The following is a 21,854-nucleotide window of genomic DNA, read 5'->3' as shown; positions in this document are numbered from 1 at the left end:
CATGAGTTTAATAATATAAAATGAGATTAAAAAATAGACGAAAAACTTAAATTATCAACCCAAACTTAAAGAGCGGATCATATAATGCTAGGGAAACTAAATTTGTAGACAAAAATCTGTAAAATGACATAAAAGTTGATGATTGGATAATTACTTAAGTGTTGATAAACGGACTCATTTCTATTGGTGACACATCATTTGTTTTACAAATTTTGTCTCAAATTTAGTCTCACTAGCATTACCCGAATCAGCACACAAAAATTTAAGTAACCAAATAAACCTTGACTCCTTATTGTAGATTAATCTAGATTTCTTCAATTGTCCATTTTATTGAAAGTATTTCACTACCGAGTCACTTGTAATAGTAGAGGGTTAATTAGGAATGACGAACCCTAGATGAATCAGTGCATGCATATCATGCACTGGCTTTAGGATGTCTAGGACGTTAACGTTCCACCAATTTCCAATGAATGGCAATTCTTTAGAGGGTAATTATTTAGGTATCTCCTAATTATTTACTCGTTATGTTTCGTAAATTTTGGTTGTAGCTGCGAAACCTAGTTAGCGAGCAGTTAATTTCAGCCAACCAAGTTCTTCAGGGTGATTAAGGGCTGGTTTGGTATTGCTGTGCTTTGAAAAAAAGCTGCTGTGAGAATAAGCGGCTGTGCTGTGAGAATAAGCGGCTGTGAAATAAAGCCAGTAGAGTGTTTGGTAAATTTTTTTGTGAAAGTGCTTTTGGAAAAAAAAGCAGGATGATAGTGTGTCTTTTCATTAAAGGAGCACTGTAGCTCCGTGTGCTTTGAAAAAACTGGCTTTTTTTCAAAGCAGCAAATAGCAGCTTCAGCTTTTCCTTTGATTTTCAGCTTATTCTCACAGCAGCTTCCAAAATAAGCCATTTTTTTTCAGTTTACCAAACACAAAAATGACCCTCAGCTTTTTTTCACAGTAGCTTTTTTTAAAATCACCTCAATCCCAAACGGGGCCTAATTAGTCAGCATGTAAGGTGGGATTTTACCTTTGAGTACATATATTCAAATTTAATGAAGGGTGGTGCTATCAAATCTTTCTTAATCCATTTGATTCGACGGTCGGAAATTAAGATGAGTGTGTGGGTAGCAAAAAAAGGTGTGGATAGCATTACCATAATGAAAACAATTAAACTTTTATGTTACGTATTAAAATAGGGAATTGATATTAACACTCTAAAAATCTCATTTGGCACTCCAAATTTTCTATAATTAAAAAGAAAAATACACTTATGAGGAATGTATGATAAAATTTTTGGAGTGCTAATAATAGTTCCCTTAAAATAATAGTAATGATATTGTGAAAACAATATAACTTTCTCTCTAATGGATTTGTTTAATCTTTCGGAATAATTGATCATATAATTCTTCTTACCGAATTGGATCGAATAATTTGTCGAATGAGCATTCAAGTCTCCTTCAAGTTCAATTCTTTGAGCACCTTTGGCTAGAACAATACTTGACTATTCAAAGAAGGAGTTCATACTAAAAAATCAGAACCGTTCATATTATAAATCACTTTATAAAAATCTCCTCTATAAAAAAATCAACTAAAACTAAGGTCGTTTAGTCATTGAATTGTATAAAAAAAAATGGACGGAATTGGTAAAAGCATTACGAACCGTCTATATATTTGCTAGAATAAGTTAACTAAACGTCCTTAGTTTTAATTCATTTTTTTATAGAAATAATCTTTACAGTATGATTTATAATATGAACGGTTTTGATCATAAGCATAAAACTCTGTGATTTGAACACAAAGAGTTTTGAGTAGGAGTTCCTACTCATCTTTGAGTAGTCAAGCATTGTTCCTTTGGCTAGGCACGTTGCAATGCAATGAGAATGTTAATAATATAAAATGAGATTAAAAGTCAAAACGAAAATTAAAACTTGAACCAAAGTCTTAAATAATCAATAACTATCGCACCAAATCAAACTAAAAAGAGCTGAACAGAAGTATGTTGATGATTAGCAATTTAGCACACAAAAATTTTAACGAGCCAAATAAATACAAGACAGAAGATGGTAGTACTAGGATGATCAACGGTCGAGATGAAATGCGAAAAGATCCAACGGTGATTAAAGAATACAGACCAGTGGCATTTCACTATAAAAGGTGGTATTGCTCCTCCACCTCCTCATTCTGTTTCAAACGTCTGAGAGCAAAACAAGAGAGCAGAGAGAGAGAAAAAAAAGATGTTGCTGCAGAAAGAGAAGTTGCTTTGTGTCATTGCTGCTGCCATTTTTCTAATGGCTTCGCTTTTATCTGCAGAGGCTCAACAAGGTTTGCCTTTAATCCTGCCTTGAAATTTTCACTTTCTTTTATCATCTTTTTCATGCCCTCTCTTAAGCTTGAGTGAAACTACTGTACTGTGGAAACACCAAAACTACGAACTCAGTTAAAATCTTCAAGCATTTTTTAAAAGATATATAGTATAGTTGTTTGTGTTGCTTTATTTTGTTGACGGTTGTTCCAAATATCCTTGTTCAAAACTTTTTTTCTATTCTTATGTTTAAGGCACCTGTCGTTTAGTTTTTAGTTTTTCGTTTGTGATTGCCTTTTCTCCGTGAAAAATCTGTTGATTAAATCTTGTTGAGTCCATGAAAAATCTTATTTACTTGTAGTCTTTTAGGTGTTCATTCTTTTTTAGAGTGTAACAACTTGTAATGTTTTTTTTTTTTCTAGAGTCAGTTAATGCTAATAATAAAATCAGCTGCTTCCAATCATATGATAGACGATCGATAGTGTTTCTAGGACACTTTCAGATAACTTGTGTTTGAATTGATGTCACTTGCCCTGTGTAATAATGCAACTCTTGTCCATCTTTTTCTCTGCCTATGCCTTTTATGTTTACTCTTTCATCATATGATAATCAATCAAGTTTTCTACTTAGCACAATTAAATGGTGTTGTTGCAGTTGAGGTGATGAACTCAAGCAGTGCTGCATCCACTCTCGAACTTAACATTCACCGGGCTGATTTTCCGGTTGATTTTTTCATTGGAGTTGGCACTTCAGCTGCACAGGTATATACACTGATGTTAAAAATGGTTAATTTACTCATATATATCTATACACACGCTATATTGCACCGTGGAAAAGATTTTGTGATACAACGCAAAAATATCGCGATAGTCTAAAAGAGTTTGATTTTTTCGCGATATTGCGCAATACCACACCGAATGCCTCGTGATCCTATCGGTCCTAGTCCTTCTGTCCCTCCTATTACTTCTACTTCTATCACCATAGTTTGCATGGTGATGATATTCTTGATGAGGATGATGATCACAATGAGTAAAGTCTAGTTTTTTTTTTTTTTCTGTAATCGGCTTTTGAATATTTGTAACTTTGTGAATGATCTTTATAAGTTGAGCATTATGTTTGGAATATTTGGATTTTTATTTAAGTGTAGTGTGTTTTTGAACTTGAACCATATGTATTTTGGTAGTTTATTATGCATTAATGTGAAATTATTGTCAAATTATGTGTTTTGGTGCAAGTATATTTATATATTTATTCATTACTATTTTACGCTATGCAAGTCTCGAATAGCTTATGCGAAATAGCTACATAGCGCGACATTGCATAGCAAAACGTCCCATGCAACCCCTTATGCAATGGGATTTCAAACTATGATTTATATATGTAGCCTCATACTTTCTTTGTTAACGATCACTAAACATATTAATGTGATGTTGTTCAGAAAGAAGGGGCAGCCGAAGAAGAAGGGCGATCCCCAAGTGTCTGGGATCATCGTGCCAAAACACTCCCAGGTTTACTTAACTTTCATTATCTTTTCTTCATATATTTCCAATTTTAGAATCCTCATCTCACAAGTTTCAGTTGCAGGTGCGATTCGACAGAGTGACAAATTCCCTAAGGCAATTGATGGATACAGACGATACATGGTGAGTAGCAAAAAGGGTCAAAACATATATCTTTGAGAATGCAAATAATTGTTTTGAAATTTGAAACTAATGTATTGTATGGTATTGTTGGAAGCTAACCAGCTCCTGGAGTCGAGGAGTCGAAGGCAGCAAGGGGCTCCCGAGCAAAGGGTGTTGTCTGCATCGAAGAAGAAGAAAGAAGATGAAGGGTTTTAGTCTCCAACGGCTAGTTTTGTTTAAATGTGGGTGTAAGTGTGTTAGTGACAAGTGTACACTCCAGATTAAATCACTTAACCCCCAAATGAAGGATTAGAATGTAATATGGAGTAGTAAGGCTTAAATGGTTGTTAAAGTCTCTTGTCAATCATTTTTTAACAAGTATGGGTGATGGCAATGCACCATACCCTTGTAAAATCTCACCTTACTTAATCAGTCAGGGCTGCTGCATTTTTGCTAAGCCAGTATCCAACCTCCTAGTTTTCTCCATTTTTCTCTGCCATCATAATAAAAAAGAAACCGGTTCAAACAATCAATCAAAAACACAAAATCAACAAACTTTATCATGGCCTCAGAGCTTTGTTACTGATCTTAAAAAAAAGGGAGAGAAGTCTGGGCGTAATCTGTGCAAATAGAGATTTCTGAGAGCACCAACGTAGTGTCTTCTACAACAACAATCAACAAACTACCCTGAAATGAAAGGATCCAGCAGTAGCAATGAGCTAAAAGCTCCAGTCTTTGATGGGGAGAATTATGATTTTTGGAGAATAAGAATGACAACCATTTTCAAATCCTATGATCTATGGGATATGGTTCAACACGGGTATGAACTACCTGAGATAGAGATCGATGCTCTAGAAGAGGATCTCACAGAAACACAACTCAAAACACTAAAGCAGAATCGGATGGAGGATGCTAGAGCACTTGGAATCATTCAAGGTGTTGTCTCAGACACCATTTTTCCAAGGATAGCAAATGAAGAGACTGCAAAGGGAGCTTGGGAAGTTTTACAGCAAGAGTACAGAGGAGACACTAAAGTTAGAAAGGTGAAACTTCAGTCCCTTAGAAGAGATTTTGAGTATACAATGAGGGAAAATGAGCTATTAAAAGACTACTTCATTAGGCTGTTTGATGTTGTAAACAAGATGAAAACATATGGTGAGGAACTGCCTAATGAAAGAATTGTCCAAAAACTGTTGATTAGTTTGACTAAACCCTATGATTCAATAGTGAGTGTTATAGAAGAAACCAAAGACACTGAAACTCTCAGTGTACAAGATGTGATGACATCCTTAAGAGCTTTTGATTAAAGGCTCGAGAGGCATGTTGACTATGCACCTGAGAAAGCTTTTCAATCACTTAATGTTGGATCTAGTAGTCAAGCCAGTGCAAACAATCAGAAACCACAGTGGAAGGGCAATAACAAGAAATGGGAAGGAAAAGGGTATCACAACTCAAGACCTAACCAAGGCAACAACATCAATACAGGTCCAAGAACCAAGCAACAATGCAAGCACTGTGATAAATTCCATCTTAGGGAGTGTTGGTTCAAGGACAAGCCTAGATTCCACAAATGCAACAAGTTTGGGCACATTATGAAGGACTGCAGATCAAAGAATGTGTAACAAGTGAACTGTGCAAATCAAGTGGAAGAAGAAGCAAATGTGTTATGTGCTTTCAATGTAAAAATGGAGAGAAACAATGAAATGTGGTACATTAACAGTGGCTGCAGCAACCACATGACTGCACATGAGTCATTACTCATTGACATCGACACAAACTTCATTGGAAAAGTGAAAATAGGAGATGGAAACATTGTCAAAGCCATTGGAAGAGGAACTCTGGTTATCAACACCAAGAAAGGAAGAAGATGCATAAGGGAGGTGATGCTGCCTGGATTGGATGAGAATCTACTTAGTGTGGGTCAAATGATGGAGCATGTCTATTTCCTACTCTTTGGGGGAACTGTGGTTGAGATCTATGATGACAGATCCCTATCAAACTTGGTAACCAAAGTGGAAATGAAAAATAGAAGCTTTCCACTTGTGCTGAAGTACTTAGAAGAAGTGGCAAAGAAAGTAAGTGTGACAAGTTTTATGAAGCTATGGCATAAGAGACTCGGTCATTTAAACATGACAAGCTTACAAAATCTACAAAAGGATGAAATGGTGCAAGGTATACCAAAGATGGATTAATGAAATGAAACCTGTGAAGGGTGTGTGTTTGGCAAGCATCACAGAGATTCATTTGAAGCTGGAAAGGCTTGGAGGGCAACAATGCCACTTGAATCACTTAGATGTGTGTGGACCAATGAAAACAACAACAATTAGTGGAAACAAGTATTTCCTAACTTTCATTGATGACTATTCACGGATGTGTTGGGTGTATTTCATGAGGTTCAAGTCTGAGGTATTCACAATATTCAAGAAGTTCAAGGCAACGGTGGAATTGCAAAGTGGATATCAAATCAAAAGACTAAGAAGTGATAAGGGAGGTGAGTACACCTCACATGAGTTCAATGCATTTTGTGAAGATGTGGGGTTGGAGAAGCAACTCACTGTGGCATATTCACAACAACATAATGGGATTGCAGAAAGGAAGAATAGGACTATAGTCGAAATGGCTAAGTCTATGATGCATGAGAAGAACATGCCTTATAAATTTTGGAGTGAAGCTGTGAACACCTCAGTGTACCTATTGAATAGGTGTCATACTAAAGCATTGGAGAAGAAGACTCCATTTGAAGTGTTCAATGGAAGGAAGCCTTATGTGAAGCATCTGAGAGTGTTTGGCTCAGTGTGCTACACTCTCATCCCTCACTAACTAAGGCACAAGTTGGAGAAATCAAGTAACAATGGTGTTTTTGTAGGCTATGGTACCAGTGAGAAAGGATACAGAGTTTATAATGTGTTGACTCATAAGATAATCCTATCAAGGGATGTTATCTTTGATGAAGACTCAATGTGGAACTGGGATACAATGGTAGAGGAAAAGGACAGTGTCTCTCTACAAATTGACCTAGACAAAAGGCAAACAAGGGAGCTTATAGAGACCTCAGTTCAAGAAGAAGTCACAGATAATGGTGACATACAAGGGACTCTACAGCAAGCTACCATGAGTCCACAATCAAGTCAATCATAGACAACAACTCCTAGTTCAACTCCAGTAAGATTGAGAAACTTAGATGAGATTTATGCTACATGTAATTACTGTGTAGTAGAACCAGAAACATATGAAGAAACTGAGAAAGACAAAGCTTGGAAGAAAGCAATGAAGGAAGAGCTTGAAATGATAGAAAAGAATGACACTTGGGAACTTGTAAATCGACTAAGTGACAAGCCTGTGATTGGTGTAAAATGGGTGTACCAAGTAAAGCTAAATCTAGATGGTTCTGTGCAAAAGAATAAGGCCAGGTTAGTGGCCAAAGGTTACTCACAGAAGCCTGGTGTAGACTTCAATGAAACCTTTGCTCCAGTAGCAAGGTTAGACACCATAAGGACCTTGATAGCCCTAACAACCAAGAAGGGTTGGAAGCTGCATCAATTGGATGTTAAATCTGCATTTCTAAATGGAGTGCTAGAGAAGGAGGTGTTTGTGGAACAACCTCAAGGGTTCACAAGTCAAGAGTTTCCAGAAAAGGTGTACAAGTTAAGAAAGGCTCTTTATGGCCTAAAACAAGCTCCAAGAGCTTGGTACAGTGAGATTGATTCCTATTTCACTGAGAAATGATTTCAGAAAAGTCCTAGTGAAGCTACACTCTACACCAAGACAGAAAGCAACAACAAGACACTCATTGTCTCAATCTATATGGATGATGTTGTCTACACTGGAAATGATGCTACAATGATGGAAGAGTTCAAGGAAGAGATGATGAAGAGGTATGAAATGACTGACCTAGGCCTATTGCATCATTTTCTTGGCATTGGGGTAATTCAAGAAGCAAGTAGCATCTTTATTCATCAAAAGAAGTATGCTAAAACTTTGCTTGAGAAATTTGGTTTGAAGGGTTGCAAACCATTTTCTACATCCCTAATTGCAAATGAGAAGCTTAAGAAGGAGGATGGAAGTGATCCTGCAGATGCTAGTCTCTATAAAAGCATTGTTGGCAGTCTATTGTATCTAACTGCAACAAGGCCAGATTTAATGTTCTCAGTAAGCCTACTTTCTAGGTTTATGCAGAATCCTAGCAAGATACATATGGGCACAACTAAGAGAGTGCTAAGATATGTATAAGAAACTCTTGATTATGGGATCAAATATGAGATGGGAAAGTCATCTATTCTAATTGGATTCTGTGATAGTGACTGGGGTGGCAGTGAAGATGATAGTAGAAGCACATCTGGCTATGCTTTCACTTTTGGATTAGGGGTATTTTCATGGGCCTCTATGAAGCAACAAAGTGTTGCACTGTCCACAGCCGAGGCAGAGTATGTGAGTGCATCAGAAGCTACAGCTCAAGCTATTTGGCTAAGGTTCATACTTAAAGATTTTGGCGAATTGCAGGTTGAAGTCACACCACTTTTGTGTGACAACACCTTTGCAATTGCCATGACTAAAACCCCAGTATTTCATCAGAGAACAAAACATATCAAGATAAGATATCATTTCATCAAAGAAGCATTGCAGGACAACACAATCAAACTAATCTATTGCAGCATAGAAGATCAGATCGCAGACATATTCACAAAAGCACTACTGAAGGAGAGATTCAATTACCTGAGGGGTTTGCTCAGATTGACTCCCAGAAGCAGTTTAGAAGGGAGTGTTGGAAGCTAACCAGCTCCTAGAGTCGAGGAGTCGAAGGCAGAAAGGGGCTCCCGAGCAAAGGGTGTTGTCTGCATCGAAGAAGAAGAAAGAAGATGAATGGTTTTAGTCTCTAACAGCTAGTTTTGTTTAAATGTGGGTGTAAGTGTGTGAGTGACAAATGTACACTCTAGATTAAATCACTTAACCCCCAAATGAAGGGTTAGGATGTAATATGGAGTAGTAAGGCTTAAATGGTTGTTAAAGTCTCTTGTCAATCACTTTTTAACAAGTATGGGTGATGGCAATGCACCATACCCTTGTAAAATCTCACCTTACTTAATCAATCAGGGCTGCTGCATTTTTGCTAAGCCAGTATCCAACGTCCTAGTTTTCCCCATTTTTCTCTGGCATCCTAATAAAAAAGAAACCGGTTCAAACACTCAATCAAAAACACAAAATCAACAAACTTTATCAGGTATAATCTGCATTATAGGAGGACATTCAGCTTATCAAGGATCTTGGAGTGAACTCCTATAGATTCTCCGTTTCCTGGACAAGAATTCTACCACGTTATTTTCCTTTCTTTCCCGTCCTTTGTTTTGTTTTAATTCCGTTAAACATTTTTCTTTATCTCCTTCTTGTTTAAGTTAATTTGATCCTTTATAACAAAATGATGGAGGCTCATGTTGATGAAACCTATGCAGAGGGAAGCATAAGTGGTGGAGTTAACCAACTTGGTGTAGATCATTACAATCGTCTGATCAATGAATTAATAAGAAATGGTAAATAAAGTTCACTTCTGAAAGTTTATTAATTAGTAATTTAGTACTGCTTTACGGCATGTATACTTTTTGTAACTTTAGTTTCTTGTTTAAGCTTCATATTTTCTCAGGATTTGTTTGATTTAACGTGTTTCCTGTGTCCTAATGCAGGCATTGAGCCTTTTGTCACGATCTATCACTTTGACTTACCCCAAGTTCTGCAAGAGAAGTATGGAGGCTTGATGCATCAAATGTTTGTGTAAGTTTAATCTTGTAGAATTATCATGTATTGTTTATTTAGAGTTTCATTTCGTTTAATAAATCACTTCATCTCTATCTGATATTGTGAACACGAGTTGTGGAGCCAAAAATAATCACAAGGCGACACGTGGATTTTTGGGTAAAAGAGGACAAAAATACCCTTGAGGCATACCGAGATTCCTACGCGCGAGCGGCGGACAATCATCCTCAACCAAGTCAAAAGTGCCCAAAATAGGTAACAATTTAAAACCTATTTCATCAAATCCTTTCTATAAGGTAATTCCTAAAACCTAATTTATTCTATATATTTTGTATTCCATTATTTAGCTAATCAATTAGCTAAATAATATTTTCCTTTCATATATCCCTAAAAATTGATTAATTAAGGGATTAATTACCTAATCAATCCCTTAATTATCAATTAAAACACCCATTCACACCTAAAAATACTAAAGGGCCGGCTATCCCCATTCAAAACCTAATCCATCACTTTTTCTACCTTTTTTCACCATTTCTTCCCTTTTATTAGCCAATTAATTCCATAACTACCAAAACATACCTAAAAACCCTACTTAGTGGCCGGCCACATTTCCTCTCTAAAGTGAACCAACCTAGCCCTATAAATAGGCTCCTATTTTCACCAAATATTCATTCCAACACTTTGGCAAAAATCCCAAAATTCCCTAAACACTCTGTCTCTCTAAATTCTAACTTTGGCATCGGAGGTTCTTCTGCCAAAGCCTTCCCCCCCCCCCCCATTCATCATGGGTGTGTGAGGCTCTTGGCCTTAACCTAAGGTGTTAATTGTTTTGTAGGTGCAAAATTGTCCAAAATCAAGGAGGAAGAAATTTGTATCCACAAATTGGTGCTTTCATTGAGAGTTGAAATCCATACTCGTAGAAGACTCTCGCACAAAAAGGTTTTTTTTTTATTTTCTAGTCCATTTGAATATTTTTCATACATTCTTATTATTAGAATTTTTTATTTGCAAAGGTTCTTTGATAAAACGTATAAGCAAAATATAATGGCTAGAAATTTAGAAAATTCCACAAGTGAAAATTCTAATGTTCAAGAAATGGGATTGCGGAGATCTGTGAGGCTAAATGCGACAATAAGTGGAGCAGCACCACCACCACGAGTTTCCACCACGGGAACCACCGCGGTGGCTATCTCGGTAGCCACCTGTGGCGAGGTCCATGGTGCATTCACCACGGCCCAAGCCGTGCCATCCAAGGCTCACGGCACCAAGGCCACGGCCCAAGCCGTGCTATCCAAGTTTGCACGGGCCCGAGCTCAAGCCTCGTATTCGCATGCATCACATACTAAGCAGCTTGCTCCCGACGAGCAGCCCACTCTCGTGGTCCAGCCTGTTTCCGCTGAGCAGCCCACTTCCGTGGCCCAGCCTGCTCCCATCGAGCAGCCCACTCTCACATCCCAACTTGCTCATGCCGAGCAGCCTGTTCTCGTGACTCAGCCTACTCCCGACAAGCAGCCCACTCCCGTGGCCCAGCATGCTCCAATCGAGCAGCCCATTCTCACGGCACAGCCTGCTCTCGTGGCCCAGCCTACTCCCGTGGCTTTCCAAACAACCCAAGTCAGCCCAAGACTATCTCAACCATCAGGACCTACCATCGAGCTGGGGGCATTCTTATAACATTTTCTCATAGATTTGACATTTTCCAACTCAAATCTCGCACTCGGAGTCTACCACCCTTCCACTGCCCAATGAGGTGCATTCCTTCCAAGCTCTTCCAATCCAAATGGTGAACAACACTTATCTTGACAAGTCATAGAGTTGACGAGTTCCCTTGCACAACAGACAATCTTGGTGAATCAACTTTTGCAACGCATCGAGATCCAACGTGCCCCGGACAAGGTATCCCGAAGTAAGACAAGGGTAGACGAACCTTTCCAGCAGTGTCCCGGTAAGAAGCCACTCGACCAGCCACAAGCCGAATGTTCAGGCAGTGTACATTCTTGATTAGGCCCTCGAGATAGCGTATACTCCCGTCTTAGAGCGCAAAGGAGTGTGCATTCTCGACTAGGCCCACAGATGAGCATACATTCACGGTTAGGGTCACACTCCGATAGTCAACATGAGCAGCTTTCCAGGAGAAGTGTTCATTCGTGGTTAAGCCTGCAAAGAGCATCATCCATCTCACATCGGAGTAGGCAGCACGACGGACGGAGAGAAGCAATCACTCAATAGGACTCAAGTTCAACCAGCAGCCTGCGAAGAACTCACTCGCCTGCTAGGAACACACTACATGCACCGCATCCGCGGCATAGACGAGCCAAACACATGGAAGAACAACCTAGACCAGTAAGTCACGACTTGGGGCAGCCAAGAGCTCCGCTACCCCAACAAAGGCAAATTCAGGAAGAAGTAGAGAGACTATTGACCAAGCGATTGCGTAATTTCCAACACAATGAGGTCACCAAGGAGGCACTACGACGGAACATGACCAACATAAGTAGGTCACCTTTCATGGACGAGATCGAGCAAGCAGAGCCTCCATGCGAGTTCAGCATGCCACATTTCGCATATTTCAAAAGGAATGAAGACCCGGAGAGACACTTAAAGCGCTACCGAAGCGCAATGATCCTTTATCGAAACAACAATGATCTCATGTGCAAGATATTCGCCACTACTCTACAAGACGAGGCGCAAGATTGGTTCTACACCCTGCCGCCACAATCCATCCGGAATTTCTACGAACTTTCTTTAGTTTTCACCAAAGAATATTCATCATATCGCACGATAAAAAAGAAGTCTAACCATTTGTTCGACGTCAAGAAGAACCCAAAGGAGTTGCTTCGTGACTATGTGAGGAGGTTCAAAGTAGAGAAGGCAAAAATAGTCGGATGCAACGACTCGATAGCTAGAGCAGCCTTCCAAAAATGACTTCCAGCAGACCACCCACTGTTCGAAAAACTGATAATGAAAGAAGATCTAACTCTGGTAGACTCTTTCGCTCTGGCAAAGAAGCATGCACTTTGGGACGAAGTTTGCCGATGCCCATTTAAGACAAATCCAAGCGATCTTGAATATGAACTTCCTTACTACTTTGAAAGAGATTCAAAGTCTGACTGGACGAGTAATCGTATCTGAGCAGAAATAAGCTTTACCATCATACGAGAAGAGCTGGGTGCCCGACTACCTGTATTCCACAGTTTAAAAGCTCTCATCGATGCTATTAGTTGTATTCCACAATTTAAAAGCTCTCATTGATGTTATCAGAAATTCAAAAGCTAACTTCGGTGATAGTTGTTGTAACCTAAAAGCTCAAGTTTTACCTTTAAACGCACGCGGTTATCATCATGATGCACTATTCCACCGAATCCTGACGAACGCAACAACTAGACACGCCAAGGGTAAACGAACATTGGAAGGAACACTCAAAAGCAAGTTTTGTCCTCGTCGCCCCAGAAGATTTTACATAAAAGTAACATGTACTGGCAGTTGAGCACTACCTCTTGCTGCGCGTCACACGGCCTTAGCCAACCTTTTCTCCATTATTCAGCTCTAGAGTGGCCCAATACCGGAAATTGAGCATTTCCTACTACATGTAACATGGCCCCAGCCCCACGGCTCCCTACCACACCTTCACACCTAGCCTTGACAATGCAACAAAGCAGCCCAATGGCGCCCCGAAGGCAGCCAATCACACCTTAGCTGCACCTGCTCCCTCAATGGAGATTTCTGGCATTTGCATATCGATGACGTAATACCTAGAGAAAGTACGCAAGCAGTTTGAGGCATTTCAGACTTAAACTCTCACTCAAGTTCCCCGGGCAGACAACGCCCATGCAAACGTACTAGCCGGCCTAGGCTCCGTACTCGATCACTAACTCAAAACGCTCTATTCCGGTGGAATATCTTGACAAGCCAAGCATAGAGATGGAGCCAGCAGCCTAAGTGTCATAGCATTCTCATCCAAAGATCCCACACCAAACCACATATCTGCTGCCTAGCGCCTTCCCGACGATTTGAAAGTTCTAATATCAATCCACGAAGGTGTATGTGGAAACCACTCCGAAGGCCGATCCTTAGCATAGAAGGCTTTTAACGCATGCTATTATTGGCCTACCATGCACCAAGATGCTAAGGAGTTAGTACAAAAATGCCTTAAGAATATGGCATCTAGCAGCACATGTCCACGCCGAGACATCCTCAAAGCCATAGGCAGGCCGAAGTATCCAACAAGACGATCCTCAACTACCTCAAGAAATCCCTCACCAGCAAGAAGGGAAAATGGCTAAACGAACTCCTCAGATGTCTATGGGCATATCGCACCACCAAAAGATGAATAACCGAACAGAAAAGAGATGGCCACAAGTTTAGATCTGGCAGAGGAGAAGCGTGAGCAGACCATCACTTGAATCGTAGCCTACCAGCAACAACTTCTCCCCAGCTACAACAAAAAGGCCAAGATCAGGCAGTTTCAACCCAAAGATCTAGTCCTAAGAAAAGCCTTCATCACTGCCCACAAAGAATGCTTCAAAAAGATAGATCTCATCTGGGAAGGTCCGTACAAGATCAGCAGAGTAGGTGGCAAGAGTAATTACACCCTCGCCACCATGAAATGATAAAAAGATCGAAAAGTAGTGGAGCGCCTACAATCTGAAGAAGTACCATGTGTGACCTCCCACTACATCAAAGCCCAAAGACTTAAGAAGCTCGACGGGCACCACCTTAAAAGTCAAGGACTATCCAGTTATTATGCAGTTCCTACCTTATAGCTAAGTTCTCGTTCGTTTCACTCATTTTTCAATGAGGAATTCAAAAGTAATCACAACTTGGCTCGATTGCATGCTTACAACAATTGATCACTCCGGCACTTCAAAAGAAGACTGCACTCTTTTTAGGGACCCATTGCAAGAATTGCGCCTCCCGATGAACCAACCATGCTTTCCAGTACGAGATGGTAAACTAATTGCTCTCCAGTGCGAGAGGGTAAACCAATTCCCCGACACCCATATGGGTCAGCTCTCCAAGACTAGAGGATAAACTTTACACTCCGAATATCCAGAAGTGGATGAGCTAGGCTGCCCTAGTATAACTAGATGCACGATGGCTTGCGCCGGGATTCCTAGAATTAGCCACAATGGTCTTTTTCAAGGCTTAGCTAACTGAAGGATTTTGGGTCTCTTGGCCTAATCCGGGGGGAACCGGGCCATAGAGACGGAGGGGGCACATTACGCAGTATGCCTTATAGACGGCTACCCTGGAACCTTAAAGCTGCTACCGAGTGCACTAAGGTAGCCTACGGATTCCGGAAGACTGCCTACGACTTGCCCTTCGAGCAGTAAAGCCGCGCTAGACTTATACAATCGCACATTCTTATGAAAGGTTAAACAAGCTAGCGCGCATATACGAAGTTTATCCATTGCCGACATGTTACATAGTCGATAAGCTTCACCTTTGGCAAGCGCGGAACAACCTACACCAAGTCCTAAAAGTGTTGTGATACTTGTTACGCAACCTACGGAATTGGAGAAAGTGAAGGTTAACAGCCTAGTGGTTACGCGGACCTTTCTGCTTCTGTAAGTAAGGCATTTGGCTGCCAACCCTATGGCAAACAACTTTGCAAAGTTCTTCACCAACTCTTACAGCTGCATAGGCTATGCGAGTTTGTCTGCTTATAAAAAAGTAGCATGCCTGCCACTGGTCTATCAAGTCTAAAGGTTAGGGCATGAACAAAAGAAGCGAAGATGAAGTAAAACGAAGGAAAACATGTTTATAAACAACTAGCAAAGGCCGAAGGAGTTCAAGCAAAACAAGAGCTTCAAGGAAAAAAAAAGAAAATCCTAAAGGCTACCTAGAATACTACACTACAACAGCTTGGACATCCCATGACTACTCGGTCGCCACACCTCCATAACGCTCTTAGCAGCGGCATCATCCGGCGCTTCACCCCCGGCTACCCCAGCCTGGGCATTAACTTCTCCAATAGAAGCCTCAAAAGTAAAAGCAAGCAAGTCTTCCAGAGAAATAGAGAAAGTCTTGAAACCTCAAGCCCATCCTTCTCACCCTTCAGCTGCTCATTCTTCTCAAGTAGACTAACACAGACGCACTGCAGCTCATTCACTCCTAGTATAAGCAGCAATCAATTTTTCATCATTTACATAAGTAGCAAAACGAAGCTCAGAAACTGCAAACTCAAGATCTTGAATCTGAGGTATTGTAACATTCAAATCTCCTTCTCTGTACTTTCATACTTAACTTGGATCGCGTCAAGCTTAGTCTTTAAGTCAACGATCTCGTGACGAGTGGTCTCAAGCTGTAGAGAAGTGGGGGCAGAAATACTAGACCCCTTCAAAGCAACAAGCTCAGAATCCAACCTCTTGATCTCCTTGGCTGAGGAATAAGCTTCAGCTGCCATAATCTTCGCCACCTTCTTGACAGCCTTGCTATATATGCATCATAGCAAGCAGAGCAGTCCTTCTATATTGGGTCGTATCTTTCGCAAAGGAACTTGGGTAAACAACCTTTCTACCGCTATCAACAAACTTGGCACAAGCGTTCATGACTTCAAGCAGCAGACGAATCAGTCTTAGCAGCAAAGGGAGTGGGCCTTGGCGTCACTTTAGCAGTAGAGTCCACCTTATCGCTCTTTATAATAGCAAGCATCTCCAAATGTGAACTGAACTTAGCTCCCAACAGACGTCTTGGTACAAAATTTGGCACTAGGGGCATGACAGGACCTTTATGCCCAACAATCCTATCAGCAATCGTACTAGCCATTCTTAACATGGCAGGCGCCACATGCTCAGATCTAGCAGCCTCATTTTTCGTCCCCTTGGAAAAAGTCAAGTCAATCACAAGCTTAGAGGCAGTCGGCGAACCCGCGCGAGCAACAAAAGAAGTCTTTGGTTTTTTCTCAGCCGACATCTCTTGAGCAGGCAGGGAAGATCCCTTTTCCCACCTTCACTTGCAACAGGATCCACAACAGTGATTAGGCGAGCCAATGCATCTGCCTTGATCCTATTCACCTTCTCTTTTGGGAGCAGCCCACGTTTCTCCTAACGAAGAGAGTTAAAGTAACCAACGTCATTCGTGGTACCTAGCAGGGGAGTTCAACCCACCATTCCAGCAGCTCATGAGGCCCGCAACCTTTTCATTTCTCTCAATCACCCGCTTAGCTCGCGTCATGTCCAAAAGCCTAAAAGGACATAAGCCATGTGACTTGCCTAGTACTGCGCCCCAGCGCCACAATCCGAGGCCCAAGCCACACAAGCTGCCCTTGGTTCTAGCCAAGTCGAACAGCTTAAAGCAGTGGTCCTTGCCACAATACCTCATCGGCCCATGTCGAGCCTACTCCTGGCCCATGCCAGCTGACGTGCCGCATTACCCCGACGGCTGCCCCGCAGTAGTACCATCCAAGAAGAAGACAAAGAAAATTAATTTTTTCTTACCTTAGTGCGGCATAAAGAAGACGAAGAAAGGAACGAAAGACAGTCATTTGCACGGGCAAGATGTAAAAGATTGCTAGAGGAATGGGAACAAATATCCTCTAAGCTATCTCTCTCTTGTAGGGTAGAATAAATCGCTCTCCAAAGTTGATTTAATAACCCACTTAAGGTGGACTTAAATAGGCTTTGAGAGAAATTTATTTCCCTTTCCTAGAATGATCTAATTTCCTATTAAAGAGAGAATCAACATCAAAATAGGAAGCAGTCTTAAGTTTCCTAAAGCAAGAAGATCTCTACACCTGCTGCCCTTTCCTGCGAGCAGCCCAACAGATGTGGGGGCATTTGTGGAGCCAAAAATAATCACAAGACGACACGTGGATTTTTGGGTAAAAGAGGACAAAAATAACCTTAAGGCATACCGAGATTCCTACGCGCAAGCTGCGGATAATCATCCTCAACCAAGTCAAAAGTGCCCAAAATAGGTAACAATTTAAAGCCTATTTCATCAAATCCTTTCTATAAGGTAATTCCTAAAACCTAATTTATTCTATATATTTTGTATTCCATTATTTAGCTAATCAATTAGCTAAATAATATTTTCCTTTCATATTCCATAAAAATTGATTAATTAAGGGATTAATTACCTAATCAATCCCTTAATTATCAATTAAAACACCCATTCACACCTAAAAATACTAAAGGGCCGGCTATTCCCATTCAAAACCTAATCCATCACTTTTTCTACCTTTTTTCACCATTTCTTCCCATTTATTAGCCAATTAATTCCATAACTACCAAAACATTTCCTTTTATGTTGGCTAATTAAACCAAAATAAAACCTAAAAACCTACTTAGTGGCCGGCCACATTTCCTCTCTAAAGTGAACCAACCTAGCCCTATAAATAGGCTCCTATTTTCACCAAATATTCATTCCAACACTTTGGCAAAAATCCCAAAATTCCCTAAACACTATTTCTCTCTAAATTCTAACTTTGGCATCGGAGGTTCTTCGGCTAAAGCCCCCCTCCCCCATTCATCGTGAGCGTGTGAGGCTCTTGGCCTTAACCTAAGGTGTTAATTGTTTTGTAGGTGCAAAATTGTCCAAGATCAAGGAGGAAGAAATTTGCATCCACACGAGTATATATGAAAAGCAAACTCGCCTCTAATGATTATCAAGGCTCATCATATCTTTCCCTTCTTCTACTTCATGCTTTCTCCTTCTTGTGCTTAACCTTTTATATATCCATGGAATCTTTCTCCATCTTGTAAAAAATATGGTCTGTTTTTGCAGGAAAGACTTCAGCGATTATGCTGAGCTCTGTTTCAAATTGTTTGGAGATAGAGTTAGGCATTGGTTCACCATCAATGAGCCAAATGTTATTGCACAATATGGCTACGAGCTTGGGATTGCCCCACCAGGAAGGTGCTCGCTTCCATAAGGACATTGTGCATTGGGATCTCCACCTCGATGTATGGTGCCCGTCGGTCCCTGTAACTTTGGTGGTAACTCGTCCACGGAGCCTTACATTGCTGCCCATCACATCATCCTTGCTCACGCCACCGCTGTGAAGTTATATAGAGAGAGATACCAGGTTAGACTTATAGAAACCAGGTTCATCTCTATTCAAAGTTCAGAACTCGGTGAAGGAATCTTGATAAAGTTTGCTTCGGATGTCATCTTGTAGGTAGAGCAAAATGGAGAAATTGGAATCGTCCTTGCTACTAAGTATTTTAAGCCATATTCTAAGTCACAGGAAGATCGAGCTGCAGCAAAGAGACTGTTTGATTTCTACCTAGGATGGTCAGCATGACCACTAATGATAACTTTGAGAAGTCCATTAATTAATTTAATTTCATTAGCGGTTGATTAATATTAGCTTTTTGTTTAATCTGCATTAGGTTTATGGGACCGTTGGTATTTGGAAAATACCCACAAAGCATGAGAGAGCTGGTGAAGGAAAGGCTGCCCACATTTTCAGCAGAAGAGAAATCTCTTGTCAAGGGGAATTTAGGCTTTGCTGGGATAAACTATTATGTATCTGTTCATGCAAATATAGACCTCCTCCTCCTACAGAGAATCTGAGCTATTCCTTCCTACGATCCATGGGCCGAAGAAAAAGGTAAAATGCCGTACTTGCCATAGCCATAATGGGAGAAAAAAAAAAAACTTTCATATAGAGGTTCTAATGTTTTGTTTCTTGATTTGTCTTGGTTATTGCAGATATCAAAGATGTTCCTGGTGTGGTAAGAAACTTCTAAAAATTTTCTGTTGTTATCACAGTTCTTGAAGCTTTCTTGGATGAAATTTGTGGTTACATTTTCCTTGTGGTGCAGTCCGGGAATCATTGGCCAGAAGGGCTGCAGAAGCTCATGAAGTATAAAAAAGGTCGTACCCAGTGCACAAGGCTCCCGCTTTACGCAGGGTCTGGGAGAGGTGAATGTCGGCTAGCCTTACCCCCATTTATGGAGAGGCTGCTCCCAAGTCTCGAACCCGAATCTACATTTCTGAAAATGGTTGGATTTCTAACTTGTGCTTCAGTTAATCCACATATGTTTGAAAGCATCCAATGACTAAAGAAAGTTATCACTGAACCTTAACATGAATTGTAACATCTGCTGCAACTTTTATAGGATATGGTAACCGAAGAAATGACAGACTTCCGCTTGATGGACAACTAAAAGACCCGGATCGAATCTCCTATATTGCTCGGCATTTGTATCTACTCAATAAGGCAATGAAGTAAGCTGAATTGACTCAATGTATCATTTCTCATTCTTATCGAGCTTATCGCAGGAACGGAGCAAATGTCAAAGGATACTTTTGCTGGGCTCTGTTCGATGACTTTGAATGGGGTATAGGATTGTTGCAACAATTTGGACTTTATTATTGATTTCGAAGACAACTACAAGCGCTACCCCAAGCAATCAGCTAAGTGGTTCCGTGATTTCAACGACAACAACTACTGGTACTTCAATTAATAGATCGACTTAGTTACATAATCTCTCATTCCGTTTTTATGCTGTACTTCATATGTTTCTATAATCAAGACTCTCACAGGTGTGACATTAAAATTTATCTATGCTATTAAGAATTTTCTATTTGTGGTATTCATCTTTTATATCATGGTAAGAATACTTGTGTTGGACATTTATGGTTACACTTCATAAAATATAAAAATCAAAATAAATCCAAACAGCTTCGATTACAAATAACTTAAGGATATTCAATTTTGTTTCGCAATTTGATTAGTACCGCAAGAGGTCACGCTAAGTTTTCAGTGTTTTCAAACCTGAGTTCAAACTCGAAAGAGCTAAGATATAGTTCACCAATTTTTCCTTCTGAATATACAAGGCTTCTTTTGACAGTAGAAAAATTCAATTTACTGCCTGAACGAACAGAAAAGTTCAAGTAGTAAAGTTCAATTTACACTTGCACTATATGCAATCACATCTCGGTTTCACAAATGGAGGAACCTTTCAAAAGGAGCCAGCAATGCTCGCTTGTTCGGCTCTATAAATTTTCTGTATCCCCTGTAGGCAAGGTGACCCTGTTAATTTCATTACTTAATTTACACATTGAAGTGCTTGCCTGCATTGCTTGGTCCACGTTTCCACCATGTGAGTACAATACAAAGACATAGCCCTAGCTCAGAGACACAATGTAGTCAATGGCAGCCAGAGCTCATTTGTTGGATGTAGCTCATGTTCACTTCTCCATGGAGGTATTCGGGATGAGAATCTCAAACCTTGGGGATGATGTCATCATATTTAGGCCTAAACCGGTGAGACACCTGGTTGTGACTCACATATCCCCTCTCTAGCTGGGGATGGAGTCCAAAGTAAAGCTCCTAAATCCATATTCTCTTTGGAAGTAGATTCCAAGTTCTCAAACTGGTGATCACAAAAATCTACCTGAAAACTAAAGCGAATGTGGAAATGATGATCATCTGAACATTCAATATGTATATACGAAAGAAACGTATGCATGGGTTGATAATTGAAATTCCCCAGCAAGGGAAGGAAAATGAGAAAGATACAAGATTAGGGTTTAGGGTTAAGAGTTAGTCAGAATGGGTTTTATAAGTGATTAAAATTGAGAAGCACCCTCCTGAGATCACCTAGAAAGTAATCTGCAATTTTCGCCTGCATCTTGCACATGATACTCCAATGTGACAAAAACAACAATATGATCTCCTTCTGTCTAGGAAGTTTTCATCCTATCATTTCCCTCCTGATTAATGTTCTTTTTTGTTCTTGTGTAAATTTATAATTCTAGGAATTATTCAGACAATGAAATTTATGTGTCCAACTTTCAAACAATGGAGACTAAAAAGATTTTAATTGCTGTAAATGGTAAATTCTGGTCATTAAGAATCCATGAAAATTAGTACTTCCCCATCCAAAATAGCATAATAGATAAATTTCAGAAAATTAGATTTTATCATTTTAAAATTCTTTTGTAATTTTAAATTTCGAATAAAGCATTATTCTTTTACGGTAGAAGAAACTTCGGATATTTGGTGAATTTTCAACGCGACCATCACACTGCCTTTGGTGTGGTAAAGATTACCAAGGATTCATGTAGTCGAACTCTTTAGCAATTGGAAGACAAGCATCCCATTGTTTTCTACTCATCTTCAATGCCTTTAATTTGTTTACATTTGGGAGAGGTTGTTTAAGAGCTTTTTTCACCAATGCTTTGTGGCATGGTAAGCCCTCGCTTATAAGCTCAAGGCAGCAACCTGGTTCGATGTTTACATG

The 21,854-nt window shown here is 40.1% G+C and overlaps 2 protein-coding genes across 2 annotated transcripts; both read left to right on the top strand.

Annotated features, from left to right (window-relative positions):
- Positions 1-2,083: 2,083 nt before the first annotated feature.
- Positions 2,084-4,326, top strand: LOC126599130 (uncharacterized). The gene is made up of 4 exons (XM_050265469.1): positions 2,084-2,310; positions 3,729-3,798; positions 3,875-3,933; positions 4,036-4,326. Exons 1-4 carry the CDS (start codon positions 2,084-2,086, stop codon positions 4,223-4,225), a joined length of 546 nt encoding a protein of 181 aa, XP_050121426.1. The 3' UTR covers positions 4,226-4,326.
- A 278-nt stretch (positions 4,327-4,604) lies between these two features.
- Positions 4,605-5,219, top strand: LOC126599129 (uncharacterized). Its single transcript, XM_050265468.1, has one exon. The coding sequence runs from the start codon at positions 4,605-4,607 to the stop codon at positions 5,217-5,219; it is 615 nt and encodes a 204-aa protein (XP_050121425.1).
- The last annotated feature ends 16,635 nt before the right edge of the window (positions 5,220-21,854 follow it).

The sequence above is a fragment of the Malus sylvestris genome, chromosome 14 (genome assembly GCF_916048215.2).
Source record: "Malus sylvestris chromosome 14, drMalSylv7.2, whole genome shotgun sequence".
NCBI lineage: Eukaryota > Viridiplantae > Streptophyta > Magnoliopsida > Rosales > Rosaceae > Malus > Malus sylvestris.
The sequence above is the reverse complement of the archived record's forward strand: the minus strand, read 5'-3'. Positions and strand labels throughout refer to the sequence as shown.